This window comes from Onychostoma macrolepis, chromosome 08, assembly GCF_012432095.1.
Source record: "Onychostoma macrolepis isolate SWU-2019 chromosome 08, ASM1243209v1, whole genome shotgun sequence".
NCBI lineage: Eukaryota > Metazoa > Chordata > Actinopteri > Cypriniformes > Cyprinidae > Onychostoma > Onychostoma macrolepis.
Genome location: NC_081162.1, coordinates 183734 through 199142, shown reverse-complemented (window position 1 = coordinate 199142; position 15409 = coordinate 183734). Strand labels below are relative to the sequence as shown.

The 15409-nt window shown below is 37.1% G+C and overlaps 1 protein-coding gene across 1 annotated transcript; it reads left to right on the top strand.

The window, feature by feature from the left end:
- Positions 1 to 865: 865 nt before the first annotated feature.
- Positions 866 to 15362, top strand: LOC131545942 (rabenosyn-5). The gene is made up of 12 exons (XM_058785182.1): positions 866 to 1029; positions 1979 to 2235; positions 4251 to 4382; positions 4553 to 4653; positions 5231 to 5276; positions 5363 to 5524; positions 7739 to 7992; positions 8834 to 8904; positions 9028 to 9114; positions 9207 to 9309; positions 9410 to 9514; positions 13094 to 15362. The coding sequence occupies exons 2-12, from the start codon at positions 2073 to 2075 to the stop codon at positions 14087 to 14089; spliced, it is 2220 nt and encodes a 739-aa protein (XP_058641165.1). The 5' UTR covers positions 866 to 1029; positions 1979 to 2072; the 3' UTR covers positions 14090 to 15362.
- Positions 15363 to 15409: the final 47 nt, after the last annotated feature.

The window sequence follows — 15409 nt, the reverse complement described above, 5'->3', positions numbered from 1 at the left end:
TTTGTTTGTCCTAATGTACCCCTGTGGCTGTATTTTTAATTCTTTTTGGCTCATTTGAGTCTACACTTCCTAATATAGACATTTCCTGTGTTTTGCTTTTGTATTCATATTTAGACATTATAAAATCACTATTATAACATTAAAAAAGAAAGCTACTAAAATCATTAAAAAAAAAATCTCAGTGTTTTTTGTACTGATGTATGAATTGAATCACACAAAAATTACCTTTTTTTTTTATTTAAAATGGTGATTTTTGGCAATAGTTTGCTTCCTGTTTGCAACCGAATGCCCGTTCACAAACATTATGTGAATTTTTATTTTTTGAGTGACAGAGATCATCAGAAATGAACTGATATTATGGTTAATCACTTTGCAACAACATTAATTGTTGATTGATTTCATGACTTACAGTGGAAAAATTGATAGCTAAATTTACCAATCTCTGTTTGTTCACTTTATGTTAATGCATTGTTTTTTTCCTTTGTTTTTTCTGTTCTACCCCCATTCATTTGTGATTGTGTTTGTGACAATAAAGGGTGAGCTGCTGCTGCAAAAAAAATAAAAAATAAATAAAAATAAAAGGAAGCTAAAACCAGTGCTAGCACACTTTAAGCTGGAAGTATGCTTTTAGCTTGTCTCCCAGCCTGGCCAGCTGAAGAAGTGGTCGAACCCTCTCTAAAACCAGTCTGTAAAATTGCTATAAAGTTTTCTTTTCATTAGTTTTGTGCAAATACACTTTGATTATTTATAAAAAAAAATTTAATGAAAATGTTCAGAGAGATAGCGAGATGAAGAAGAAGAAGAAGAAGAAATTCAACGAAACACTAAGAGGGGACTTTTATTTTGACACGATGGTGTGATGTGTGTGTCAGCTCAGTGTTCCTGTGATCACGCCTAGTAACGTTAAACCGAGTCACACGATCATCTGTATGATCAGCGCTTTATTGTTCATTTAAAGCGCGTTTATTCTCGATATTTATAAGCATTTGCTTTTAAGAGGCTTTTAAGTGCTTGTCGCTGAGGAAAAAGGTAGATAAACGTATTCCTTTCTCATTTCAGTATGATTTAGATTAGGCCTGCTGACAAACTAACAGACAGGCAAGCAAGCATGTTTACAATAGAGGACAGATTTGTATATTTGATTAACGTTAATCCTTTCAGGTTAACGCACAATTAAAAAAAAATAAAATAATATCTATTTATTATCTATTTTAACACTAACATTGTCCAACCTCTATAAAATCCAGTGCTTTTGGATAGCATCACTCGTGATGTTCACAGGTGCCTAGAACTCGAATTTAAAATGTTCAATTTGTATAAAAATACATAGATGCATAAAAACTCTTTTATAACATTAAGTATCAGTATTTCTTTTAACACCAAAAGACAATAAATAAACAAATAAACTGCTGATCCAAGCAGAAAACACATATTTGTAATTATAAACAAAGGTGTTAGTAGTACAACGCATTTCTAGATTTAAGCAGGTTGTGAATTATGACCTTCAGGGGTTTGTGATGGCATTTATGATTTTTGTTATTACTAAGGCTTTACAACAAAGTTCTTTACATAAACATTTGATTAAGTACTGTGAATAAGCAAATATCTTTTTTACACGTTTGTCCATCTTGGTTAATGTTAAATTATAAATAATGAATACTCATGTCCGTTGTTAGTTAATGCCTATTTATAACAAGAGTAATAATATAGATCATACACTACTTTATTGTATTATTAAAAACGAATTGGACCAATGATGATTGCTATATTAATCAACACGCATCTGATTGACAGATAAACCGTACTTTCTTATTTCAGGGTTGTTGACGTACATGTGCTATCTGTTAATCTTTTAACTTGAATGATATAACAGGATATGTTGCCAATATTTAAAATTATATAAATGTGTTTTATTTTGAAGAAGTCACATGATTGGTTATGTAATATTAATATATTTTTGCATGTGTGATTGTTTGAGTGATGGAGAGGGTCTGGCATGGCCGGTGCTGTCACACAGGTGCCTCATAAACTGAGAAGCATTGGATCCAGCCTCTCACATCCAAACCCACCTTATGGCCTCCATCTACCCGCCCTCATTCGAGGACTCAGCTGAGGTGAAGGAGGGCTTCCTGTGCCCTCTCTGTTTGAAGGACCTCCAGTCATTTTACCAACTACAAGGCCACTATGAAGAGGAGCACTCTGGTGACAACCGGCACGTTGGTGGTCAGCTGAAAAGTAAGCTGGAATAGTCTTAAGTCTTAAGGTTGATTCCCATTTCTCACAGTCCATTACAAAAATAGTGTCTCCTTTGTCACAGTGCTAAATGTATTGCAAGCTGTGTTCCATTCGATCGTAAGTGCCATACGAAGTGGACTTCACAGTTTATTCCTCCTTCTTAAGTGAGATTCCAGTCTGAAAGGAGTGTACATGTTCAGTTTACCCACCAGTCATTGTGTTTAAGTAAAATAAACAGAAAATGATTTGAGGCTTTAATTGAAGCTTCTTTTATTGAGTATACTTATACTTTGAGTATCCCAGGTGTGATTTGTATGCAGTTGTTCATGGGTATAATGTGCACGAGATGTGTCTATTACAGTGCAACTATCATGATTACAGTTAAATTAGATTGAACTGTATATAAAAATAATAATAACTGTAAAATGGATGTATTATAGGCTACACTACCATTCATTTTTAGATTTTTAAGAAGAAAAGAAGTCTCTTCTGCTCGCCGAGGCTGCCTCCAAAATACAGCAAGAATGATAATATTGTGAAATATTTAGAATTCAAAATAACTGTTTTCTGTTTGAATATATTTTTAAAATGTAGCCTAATTTATTTTTGTGTTGGTAAAGCTGAATGTTCAGCATCATTACTCCTTCCTCAGTGTCACGTGATCCTTCAGAAATCATTGTAATATGCTGACTTGCTGCTCATGAAACATTTATTGTTATTTTCATTGTTGCAAGCAATTGTGTACAGTTTTTCAGGATCCTTTGATGAATAGAAAGTTCAAAAGAACAGCATTTATTTCAGCATACAATTGTAATTAAAACTGTCCAGAGCTTATCATATTTGTCAACAAATTTTAGCGCGATCTCATCGCCCAACCCTAGATGTAGGATGGTTTAATAAAACACAGGACAAATAATCAATTTCATAGTAGTATTTTTTTCGTAGTAATGTCATGCTTATTTGAAAGAAAGTCTATCCACCTCCATTTTAATGTAAGAGTGCCATTTGTAACTTGAATGTGCAAGACATCCAGTGCCATTCTCTCCCAGCTGTTTTAGCTGTACAAAAACAAGTCTGTTATGCTGTGTGATTGCAAACTGGTATTTGTTATCTTTAATTATTATTTTAATTGAATGAAGTTGCTAAACGTAAGTTAGGGAGGAGCAAGCCCATCTAATCTTCCAATCAACAGCCAGAGTATATAAGCAGCTGCTTGCCTCTCTTCAGTCTCAGCTGTTTCAGCATCCCTCCACCTCCCCAAATCTCCACCTTCATCTTAGGCTCCTCCTTGCCCTTTGTAATCATCATATATTAAGTCTCTGTGGGGGTTGAAGCTGCTTCATCGAGCCCCTCATCAGTGGACAGCAAGCCAAATAAGTTGAAATATAATTTCCTAAAAGATTTTATGGACAAACAAACTGGTTAATTATCATAATCTTAAACACACTAGTTTGTAGTGCAAATAGTTTTACAGTTTAATGCACTTTGTTATTCTTTAGTTACTTACCACTAGTGGCTAACAAAGCAGACGTCTTGCATATTTAAAGAAAATAGCTTACTTTGGAGTTGCAAAATAAGATGGATAGTAGATTTCTTCAGTTATTTTTCACCAAGGACCAAATTCTGTCATCAATACATAACCAAGGCCTATGTGGTCCCACTGCTGCCAGTTTTCCCATAGTATTCTGACACACCAGTTGGCAGGAAAACAGCATTCTGTAGCCATGAAAGCCAGTATAAACTGGACCAGAGATAGCAGATTCCACCCAACTTAAAAAGCCTCAGCATTCATCTAAAATGGTTTATGATCTGAGGTATAGTAAATGAGAACATGCTATAAGCTTGTTGTTTTATACCCAGACAAAGATTGAGGACCTAAACCAACGCAAAAGTATGCATTTAGGCAGCGTACGCTGATTCTTCTAGAACACCATGTTAGTTTACACCCTAGTTTTCTAGTAAGTGGAGGAACTGACATGTTCAATTGTTAAGCTTTTTTCACGTTGTTTTCTCAGGCCTGGTGCAAAAGGCGAAGAAAGCCAAAGACAAGCTGTTAAAGCGGGATGGAGATGAGCGGACAGACAGCAGCTATGAGTCATTTTATTATGGAGGAGTGGACCCCTACATGTGGGAGCCACAGGAGCTCGGTAAGATTCTTACTACCAAAGACAGATAAATAAAATTAAAGCAAGATTTTTTTTTTTTATATATATATATAAAATATATAAGATGCAAAGCAAGACAAGCTGATCCTGTATCATTACGTGTTAACTACAGTTGTCATTGTCAGACTGTAATAAGTCTTCTGTTAAAATAGGAGCCACCCGCAGTCACTTGGATTTTTTCAAGAAGCAGAGAGCTGCAAGAATTGACCATTATGTTATTGAAGTCAACAAATGCATTATACGACTGGAAAAGGTGATTATCTGTCTATTGCGCTCTAAGGAAGTATGTGGAAACAGACATGAGTGTTTTGCCATGTACACTGCAAGTAGGGTTGCAAAGGGGTGGAAAATTTCTGGAAATTTTCCAAAGATCCCAATAAATCCCGGAAAGTTTCCGAAATTTACTGGAAATTTTCCAACTTTTTGCAACCCTAACTGCAAGTGCATGGATTTGTTGTACAGTACATGCTTAATGTCTGTTCTTGTGTTACTTTGGCTGTAACAAACCTCAGTACTCAAAGGAACATTGTTATTTATAAAATATTAAAAATATCATGTTATTATTCAGGAAGATAACTTGCAATGTCAGTAGTTGACCTGAAAGACAAAACTGACTTTTCAGTTTACACTTATGCCCTGGCACCCCTTGTGCCAAAGCTTGAAATGCAGCAAATATTTGAAATGTGTTCCAATACATTTTGGAACGTGAACTTCCATAGCTAGAAATATCTGGATTCACATACACAAATTTAGATAATGGATTAAATTTTGAATAGAACTGTCCATTTTTTCAAATTGTTTCACATTACTACTTTGCTTTTCATTGCCAGCTGACATCCTTTGACAGAACCAGCATGGACGCAGCACAAATAAGATGTATGTGAACAAAATATCACACATGTGCTTGGTACCATTTAAAGAATGACTTAAAATGTGATTACTATACTACTTTGTTTTCTCAGCACTTGAGAAGTCAGTGGTATCGTGGGTGAATGATCAAGATGTGCCATTTTGCCCTGATTGTGGGGGCAAATTCAACATCCGTAACCGCCGCCACCATTGCAGACTCTGTGGGTCCATAATGTGCAGAAAGTGCACAGAGTTTATTCCTCTGCCACTGGCATGTGAGTTACACATGTATAAATATGTTAGATTAAATGGAAAGTACTGTACATTAAGACTTCCTTCAGTAAATCCTGTGCCCTGCCTTCTTTGACTTTCACAGAATGGATTGCATATGCTTTTTTCCCCCTAGAAAATAGTGAGTTGTCTTTCTGTCTACTGCCTGCATTGTCAGATACAAGATAGCATTCGAACTGAAATGCAAATGTTACTGATTTGGGAGAGTCTATACAGTAGTGATGGGAGGTCCAGTTGATTTCTGTGAAGCATTTTTTAGGCAGTTTGTTTCCCATGTGAGTAAAGTGACACATCTGACGCAGTAACTCATGGTACAGTGGGAAAAAATATTATTTGATCCTCTGCTGATTTTGTACGTTTGCCCACTGACAAAGAAATGATCAGTCTATAATTTTAATGGTAGGTTTATTTGAACAGTGAGAGACAGAATAACAACAAAAAAATCCAGAAAAACGCATTTCAAAAAAGTTGAGTGAAATAAGTATCCCCTGTCAGTCAGCAAGATTTCTGGCTCCCAGGTGTCTTTTATACAGGTAAGGAGCTGAGATTAGGAGCACTATCTTAAAGGGAGTGCCCCTAATCTCAGTTTGTTACCTGTATAAAGACTAACCTATACAGACTAACCTCTGTCCACAATCAATCAATCAGATTCCAAACTCTCCACCATGGCCAAGACCAAAGAGCTGTCCAAGGATGTCAGGGACAAGATTGTAGACCTACACAAGGCTGGAATGGGCTACAAGACCATCGCCAAGCAGCTTGGTGAGAAGGTGACAACAGTTGGTGCAATTATTTGCAAATGGAAGAAACACAAAATAACTGTCAGTCTCCTTCGGTATGGGGCTCCATGCAAGATCTCACCTCGTGGAGTTTCAATGATCATGAGAACGCTGAGGAATCAGCCCAGAACTACACGGAGGATCTTGTCAATGATCACAAGGCAGCTGGGACCAAGAAAACAATTGGTAACGCACTACGCCTTGAAGGACTGAAATCCTCCAGTGTCCGCAAGGACCCTCTGCTCAAGAAAGCACATGTACAGCCCGTCTGAAGTTTGCCACTGATTCAGAAGAAGCACATTAAGGTCTTGGAGTGGCCTAGCCAGTCTCCGGACCTTAATCCCATAGAAAATCTGTGGAGGGAGCTGAACGTTCGAGTTGCCAAACGTCAGCCTCGAAACCTTAATGACTTGGAGAGGATCTGCAAAGAGGAGTGGGACAAAATCCCTCCTGAGATGTGTGCAAACCTGGTGGCCAACTACAAGAAACGTCTGACCTCTGTGATTGCCAACAAGGTTTTTGCCACCAAGTACCAAGTCATGTTTTGCGGGTCAAATACTTATTTGACTCATTAAAATGCAAATCAATGCGTTTTTCAGGATTTCAGTCTCTCACTGTTCAAATAAACCTACCATTAAAATTATAGACTGATCATTTCTTTGTCAGTGGGCAAACGTACAAAATCAGCAGGGCATCAAATATTTTTCCCCACTGTACCTGCAAGGAGTTGTAGGGGATGGGGATTTAGTGTTAGTTTTTTCTGTTCTTTTTGTAAAATGTTATAATATAACAAAATTAAATGTTAGTCAGAGTCATGCCACCAAGTCCTTACACATGTTTCCTGTGCATAATTGATTCTTTCGGCTATTGTAATAGACTCAATTTCCTTTTTAACAATCAAGTCATAAACGTATTTCTTAAATGATTTGTTTATACATTACATTGTCCCCTCAGTCAGATTCCAGTACACTCATAGTATCAGTGCACTCATTGGTTCTCAGTATTTCGAGAACTGCTTCTATCCAAATTGCAACTTGTTGTAGCAGAAGAGTTAGCAAAAGCAGATATCAGATATCAAATACATACGCTGATGGACAGGTAGGACAGCCTATCGTAATCCATTTTATGGTCTTACGCCTTCCACAGATGATATCAGCTTCCCTGCCTTTTCACCCTTCAACAAATTAAGGATTTCAATTGGAGCAGACATGGCATTAAATATTGCATGCATGAAGTGCAGCTAATACAACTTATTGTGTGCTCCATAGACATTTACATTCAGAGAACATTTTTATGTCTTGTGGACCCTTCTATTTATGCCTTAATTTTTTTGGCATTGAATGAAGTAGATATAACTACTTGTTGGTCATCTTGAGCAGGTAGGTGAGTTTTTCAGAAAGTACTATAATGTGCTTTCAGATAAATTAACCAGTGGAACCAGGGAGGCCCTGTGGGCTCCTGGCCAGAGTGGGTCTCCTGGAACTGCAGGCCCAGTCGTGCAGCAGACTTCTCGCCGCGGCTCCATTAACAGCATCTCATCTGTCAGCTCTGTGTTGGAGGAGAAAGACGAGGACCGTGTACGCTGTTGCCATCACTGCATGGACGCACTTATCCGGCATCAGCACAAACTGGAGGAAAAAGACCACATGCCTGATATCGTCAAACTCTATGAGGTACAAACTTTAGAGTCAAGCATTTTTTGTTAAACGTTGTGTTTAATATAATTTAATTACATTTAAAAAAATACTTTTTTTATCCCAGAGTAAACATAAATGTGTAAATTACATATTTATCCCAACTGTGTTCATTAGAGCTGAATGTTTTTGGAGAACACTTCTTGATATTCTCAGTGTAAAAAACAGAAAAAAGGGCAGAAAGAGAGTCATGTTTTCTCACATACTCAAAAGAGAGAACGCAAAAGTGTTACCAGTTAGAACTGACATGCTACATGTGCTAAATGGTATTCTTTCTTCTTGTCAAAATGAGTTTGGATGGCATTATTATTAATTATTTTTGCCACTTTGTGTAAAACAACAGTAGACAGAGTTAATGCAGAAGTGGCAATTACATTCGCTAATGCTCCCCTATCACTGTCCACGTTTTGATTTGAACAAATCGTTTGAGCAAATGCACAGATGTATAGATTTTGTGTAATTAAACATTGAATGGCCAGTAATGTCTCATGCAGCCAATAGTTTAATGTAACAAATGCATCATACATTTTCATAATGCATATTAGACCACACTGAACAAAGATCCTGAATAACTAATAAATGAATGCATATAAATTCATATCTGTTTTGCATCTTTTCAAAATAGCATGCTCCAAGCTTGTTGACTTTACAGTAAAAACACATTATATTGGAAGAGATGCATGGCAGTTGTATCACCTCCACATCCACATGGGCCATTGGTGCTTGATGATTGCTGCTTGCAGCTATGCATTTTTGTAATGGTAACTCTTAATATACAGCATAGTCTTTAGTCATAGTATTGTTTGTTTTTGCTGTGCAGAGGTTAAGGACATGTATGGAGAAAGTTGAAGCTAAGGCTCCAGAGTACATGCGTATGGCAGAGTCTCTTAAGTAAGCCCTACACAAGCAAAAGCACTACAAATGTACATTTGTTCACTTCTTTAATGATGTTCTAACGCCTTATGCCACATCCCAAACATTGCCAGACTCCAAAGTTTTCTCTGTATTGTGTAGTGCTGGGGAGACGACCTGTAATCTAGAGAGTGCTGCTGCACTAAGGATGGAGATACAGAAATACTACGAGCTCATTGATGTTCTGAGGTAGGCAACAGACTAAAGACATACTGTGATGTGATGGACATATCTAAATCAGGATTCACAGAATGCATTTCTGTGGGGGGGTTTGGTACTAGTAAGAAGATACTCACACTCGGACTAAAAGATGAGGTCCAGCCTCACCCGAAAGCCCTGCAGCTGCAAAGGATGGTGCGCTACACAGCTACACTTTTTATACAGGTGACATGTTTATTGACATATATTAGAGGTTTACAAACTTGTGGGTAAAACTATATAAATGTGGAAGCTCAAATTGTCCTTTCAACACTTACACCCGTAGGAGAAACTGTTGGGACTGACGTCGCTCCCCACCAAAGAGAAATATGAGGGGCTTAAAGAGAAGAGAAGAGAGGAGCAGGAGAAAAGGGTGCAGCAGGAGAGACAGGTGACTAAATGGCAATGTGATCGTATTCTGTTTCTCATATCAATCCTTTTTTTTTTTTTTTTTTGCTAATCAATTTTTCTTTATTTGATAAAACCTTAAGTGAATCAATGGTGATTCTAATGACTCAATTCCAAAACATTTTGAGCCTAAATTGTATGTCACACATTACACACATGAGTATTCTTCCTTGTTTCTCAGTTTTAGGGCTTTAATTTCCTTAAACCAAATTTCCTAGGAAGCTTTTCTACAACAGTTCTCTGATTGGGTCTGCTGAAAGGTTATGTCTTCTGAGAGCACAGTTTTTATTGTGGGCTTCTGTACTATCAATTATGTGAGGGGGTTGCCATATTATCAAATATCTATGTTTAACACAGGGTTCCTACGCGGTTTGGAAAAGTATGGAAAAAAGAAAGCAGACTATGGAAAAATATTTGCATTTCCAGACTTTTGCCCCCACTTAGTTTTATAATAAAAAATTAAGAATTTAATGAAAATAAATTTATACATTTATCATACAAGAAGTGTGTTTTCATGGCAGCTGTTTAGCGATTCTTTAGTGATTGTCAAACACGACTGAATTAATTCAAGGTGCACAAATTGTTTTGCGGTTTTGGTTTCTTCTCACGCTATTCTTAGCACCGTATGACATAGCCTCGAGGACCTTTGCAAAAAAAAAAAAAAATATACAGACTTTTATGTGCACACGAGAAACCATTAAACTTATCATATAAGACACTGCACGCCGAGCCACCTACTGTGACATCAGCCCATTTCGTGGTGTGGTGTCTTGGCCGCCACAGAATATGCGTTAAAGAGACCTAAGACCTTGAAATATACTACCCTAAGGAAAGCCACATTTTGAAAAAATATTTTTTGCAATACCAGTCTTTTTTTATAGACCCTTGAACTTGGCAAATAGGACAATGCACACATCTGTATTATGCCATCAACCCATTCCATGTCATGGTTTCTCCGCCGCAACAGAGGATGTTAAATTGGGCATTATGCCTTGATATTAGAGGTACTAGCATAAGGAAAGCCTAATTTTGAGCAAGTAGATCTCTGTTAATTCATGTGCATCCATGCTCTCACTTTATTCATAGTAAGATGGCAGTGATGCACAAAGGAAATAGGTTATATAAAACTAGAAATTGTAATGCATAAGCATGCAGAAAATTCCCATGCGCATGCGAATAGTTTCTCGAGGGCACAAAAAAAGTTTCTTGTGTGCATGCAAAAGTCACTTAGAGAAAATCAGTGTAAAAACCTGAAAAAATAAAATATTTACAGATGATTTTAATATATAGTATACCAAATATAAAGCTGAAAATAGTGCTGTATTTATGTTAAATATGGTCCAAAAATCTACTGAGAGGTTTGGAAATTTGAGTCTGGAAAAGTATGGAATTTTGTAGGAACTCTGTTTAAATCTGTTTGGCCAGATCCTGTTTGATCTAAATATATTACAATCTGAGAGAACTTGATCTGACTAAATGGAGGGTTGGTTTATATCGTAAAATTATAATAAGGAAGGACCTAGAAGGCTGTAGAATTATGAGCCAGCAGAAGCTTATAGACTGTATGACATCCAGCCATATACAGAGGTGTGAAAAAGTGTTGGCCCCCTTCCTGATTTTTTCATTTTTCGTCAAATCATCAAACAAATTTTAATATTACACAAAGATAATGCAAGTAAATATAAAATGCAGTTTTTAAATGATTTCATTTATTAAGGGAAAAAAGCTGTCCAAACCTGGCCCTACGTGAAAAATGTATTGCCCCCTCCTATTAAATCATGAAAGAACTGTTATTAACCACATTATTTTAGAAAGCTGAGTTAAATTTCACTGGCCAAACCCAAGCCTGATTACTGCCAGACCTGTTGAATCAAGAAATCACTTAAATAGAACCTGTCTGACAAAGTGAAGCATGTTTAAAGAGCAACACATCGTTCCGCGATCTTAAGAAATTCATAAACGGATGAGAAACAAAATAGTTTACATGTATCAGTCTGGAAAGGGTTATAAAGCCATTTCTAAGGCTTTGGGACTCCAGCAAACCACGGTCAGAGCCATTATCCACAAATGGAGAAAACTTGGAACAGTGGTGAACCTTCCCAGGAGTGGCCGGCCTACCAAAATTACTCCAAGAGCACAAATGCGACTCATCCAGGAGGTCATAAAAGAACCCAGAACAACATCTAAAGAACTGCAGGCCTCACTTGCCTCAATTAAGGTCAGTGTTCATGATTCAACAATAAGAAAGAGACTGGGCAAAAACAGCATCCATGGGAGAGTTGGCAAAAGCCATTGCTGACCAAAAAGAGCACAAAGGCTCATCTCACATTTGCCAAAAAATATCTTGACTATCCTCAAGACTTTTGGGCAAATATTCTGTGGACTGATGCGACAAAAGTTTAACTTTTTGGAAGGTGTGTATCCCGTTACATCTTGTGTAAAACCAACACAGCATTTCATAAAAAGAACATCATACCAACAGTCAAACATGGTGGTGGTAGTGTGATGGTCTGAGGCTTTGCAGCTTCAGAACCTGGATGACTTGCCACAACTGATGGAACCATGAATTCTGCACTCTATCAGAAAATCCTGAAGGAGAATGTCCAGCCATCTGTTCGTGACCTCAAGCTGAAGCGAACTTGGGTTCTGCAGCAGGACAATGATTCCAAACACAGCAGCAAGTCCACCTCTGAATGTCTCAAGAAAAACAAAATAAAGGTTTTTAGTTATTAGGTTTAGGGGGCAAGCACTTTTTCACACAGGGCCATGTGGGTTTGGATTTTGTTTTCCCTTCATAATAAAAAACTTCATTTAAAAACTGCATGTTGTTTACTTGTTATCTTTGATTAATATTTAAATTTGTTTGATGATCTGAAACATTAAAGTGTGACAAACATGCAAAAAAAAAAAAAATCAGGAAGGGGGCCAACACTTTTTCACACCACTGTATATCCTTGCATAATTATGCCCTATGATACTTCATACAAATTATGGGAGTAACGAAAGATTCTTGTATGCATTCCAGTGAATTATTCATTGGATATATTGTAGATTAAATCAGGAGAGCAGACCACAAATGCACAGTATGTTTATTTATTTATTTTTTTTCTTAGTTTTTATGTCTTTTTTCATATTGTTACAGTGGAATACATAGGAAAAATGAAAATAATCAGGAGGAAATGACTTTAATGCACATAAATGTCCACATAATATCTCAGTTTTGATCAGTTTTATGTTCCTGTGATGATCCAATGAACATATTTAATTAATCGCACATGATGGTCAGTCCTGCGCAGAACTTGCTCAGCTTAAACAAACCTGTTGTTGAATTTGATTAATCGAATCAGTGCATTTATTTTAAGAATCAGATCAGTGAGTCTGATTGATTAATCTGTAGTCTAGATATGAATTTCTAATAAATAAATCATGTTTTCATTCTTGCACAATCACACTCATACAAAAAAAAATAAGATTGTGAAATAGCTGGATAAAATGCTGGTCTGATGCAGTTAATTATTTTGCAGGTCATATTGTAACTCTTTACTTGTCTTACACAATTTAGGCAGGCCTGGAGGCACATAAACGTCGATTGGAAAATGAAAATAACCTCGGCGCACACGAGGATGTTCCACGTCCACGCATGACCAAAGCTGGTGGCTGGCTGCCACAATCAGACACTCTGCATACTCGCTCTGAGCTGGACGACCCTCTGCTGCAACAGATCAAAAACATCGAGTCCTTCTTACGGCAGGCGCGCTCCGCAAAGCGCACCGATGAAGTGGCCGTGCTGGAGGAGAACCTGCGGCAGCTGCAGGACGAGTTTGACGCTCAGCAGACCAGTCGAGCCATCCAGCTTTCACAGAGGCTGGCTGATGAGACCGACCTGCAGCAGAGTCAAATCGAACATCTGCAGCAAAGAGAGCTCGAGCACAGAACCCAATCTAAAATCTCCTCCTTGGATTTCAGAGACCGAGAAAATGTTCCGAAAAGAGAAGAGGAGGAAGGTGACTTGGGAGAACATTTGATCGGAAGCCCTGGGTCTTCTAAGTCTTTGTCACGTCTGTTAGGAAACTCTCCTCCCTTAGAGAGGCAAAGAGATAAACATGCACCAACTCCACCCGCCAGAAACCCCTTTGACGAGCAGCATTTCTCTCCTGCTGAGGAAGAGCCGACCAATTCTCAGACAGCCAATGGAAAGAAAGAGTACAACCCATTTGAGGAAGAAAACGATGAAGTGGAAGATCCAGATACGGGTAAAGTGAAGTCACCTAGAAATCCTTTTGAAGATGACTATTATGAAGATAGAGGTAACCCTTTTAAAGAGGTTTCCGATGAGGTTCCAGCTGCCTCAACCAATCCGTTTGATGAAGAGGATGATGAGGATGGCACAGCAGTCGATGACGTGATTGAGGAAGAGCTACTTCTACAACAGATCGATAACATCCGGGCATATATCTTTGATGCCAAGCTAAGCGGACGCTCTGATGAAGTGGAGCTTTTGTCAGAGAACCTAAAGGAGCTGCAACAAACACTACAAGAGCAGAAAAGAAAAAAATAGTGGCCGTCACCAAACTTATTTTGTTTGTTTTGTAATTGATGAGGCTTGTTTTCGGTTTCAAATAAAAGTGTAAGCTACTGATATCAGCACTAGATAAAAAAAATAAAACAAAATTGAAGTTTCTGTGCAAGAACGCATAGTAGTAGGAACAGACCATTCTTGATCAGAACAACTTAAACTCTGTTAAAATTTGTAATTTAATAAATAAAAAAATAAGGCTTAGCATTGGGTAATATTCAAGTATTTTATGTGAACAAAATCTTAATATGTAGTCTCAAGTCATATAAATGGGTAGGTTTTACAGAAGTGGTTGAAATATCTGAAGTTAAGATTTTCTGTTCAACAAAGTCAGTATTTCATGCACATTGCTGCTTTGATTGAGAATACATTTTGCTTTAGAATTTTGTTAAGAAAATCTAAGTTTATGTATCGAAGTCTAGCATGAACGCACACCTGCAGCTTTAAACTTTTTTTTTATTATATTGCACTAATGGATAACCAGTACTTCACTAAACAGAAACCCTGATTTCTTTATTTCTATCCTTGAAACATCAAAGGAATAGTTCACTCAAACATGAAAATCATTTCACCTTTTTCTGTGTCTTTGGAACACAAAATGTATTTCAGAAGGTTTCAACTGTTTTTGTCCATACAATTGAAGTTGATGCTGTCAAAATCAAAAATCTATGTTCAAAAAAATTCATTTTTGGGTGAATCTGTTTAATATTACAGATTTGCCTAATCAATGTCAAATGTCTGTCATTTAGTCTGTATATATTTGCATTGTTTTATACCATTAGTAGTACTGATTTCTGTTGCACTTAAATGATTTAGCAATTATACAAATACATCCAATGCTATGGAAACCAGTGTTGAAGTAACAAACCTATGCATATGGTCATCATAATTGCCTGCTGCTCCTCTAAATAGCTGTGCAAAAACTGTACCATTTGTATGTTAAATCTCCTCAATTTTGCTTGCATGTTTCATTAATGCTTCATTTATGTGTGCCCACCTCAAAAAGACATGGAAACACAACTGATGAGTTCTGTCTTGTATTAACTCAAGGCTTTCCTGGACACAGTGAGAACAGACAGCAACCCTGTGGCTGAATGTAATGCTTTTTGTAATTGTATTTGTTTTTGTCATCAGAGAAGCATATTGTGACTAACAACCTATCCATTAACTTTTGGATAATGTTGTGTGTTTACACTGAGCAATATCAGGTATCATAAATGTAACACTAATAATTAATAAAATTCAGTGAAAATTCTGTGATTCTGTTTCATTCGCTGAATGAAAATGTGGTGAGAATTTTCT

Bases quoted from the DNA above. Each gene is read 5' to 3' on its own strand.
- LOC131545942 (XM_058785182.1), top strand. From the start codon at position 2,073: ATGGCCTCCATCTACCCGCCCTCATTCGAGGACTCAGCTGAGGTGAAG. The intron at 7,993-8,833 runs GTACAAACTTTA...TTTGCTGTGCAG, and splicing joins ATATCGTCAAACTCTATGAG to AGGTTAAGGACATGTATGGA. The intron at 9,310-9,409 runs GTGACATGTTTA...TTACACCCGTAG, and splicing joins CAGCTACACTTTTTATACAG to GAGAAACTGTTGGGACTGAC.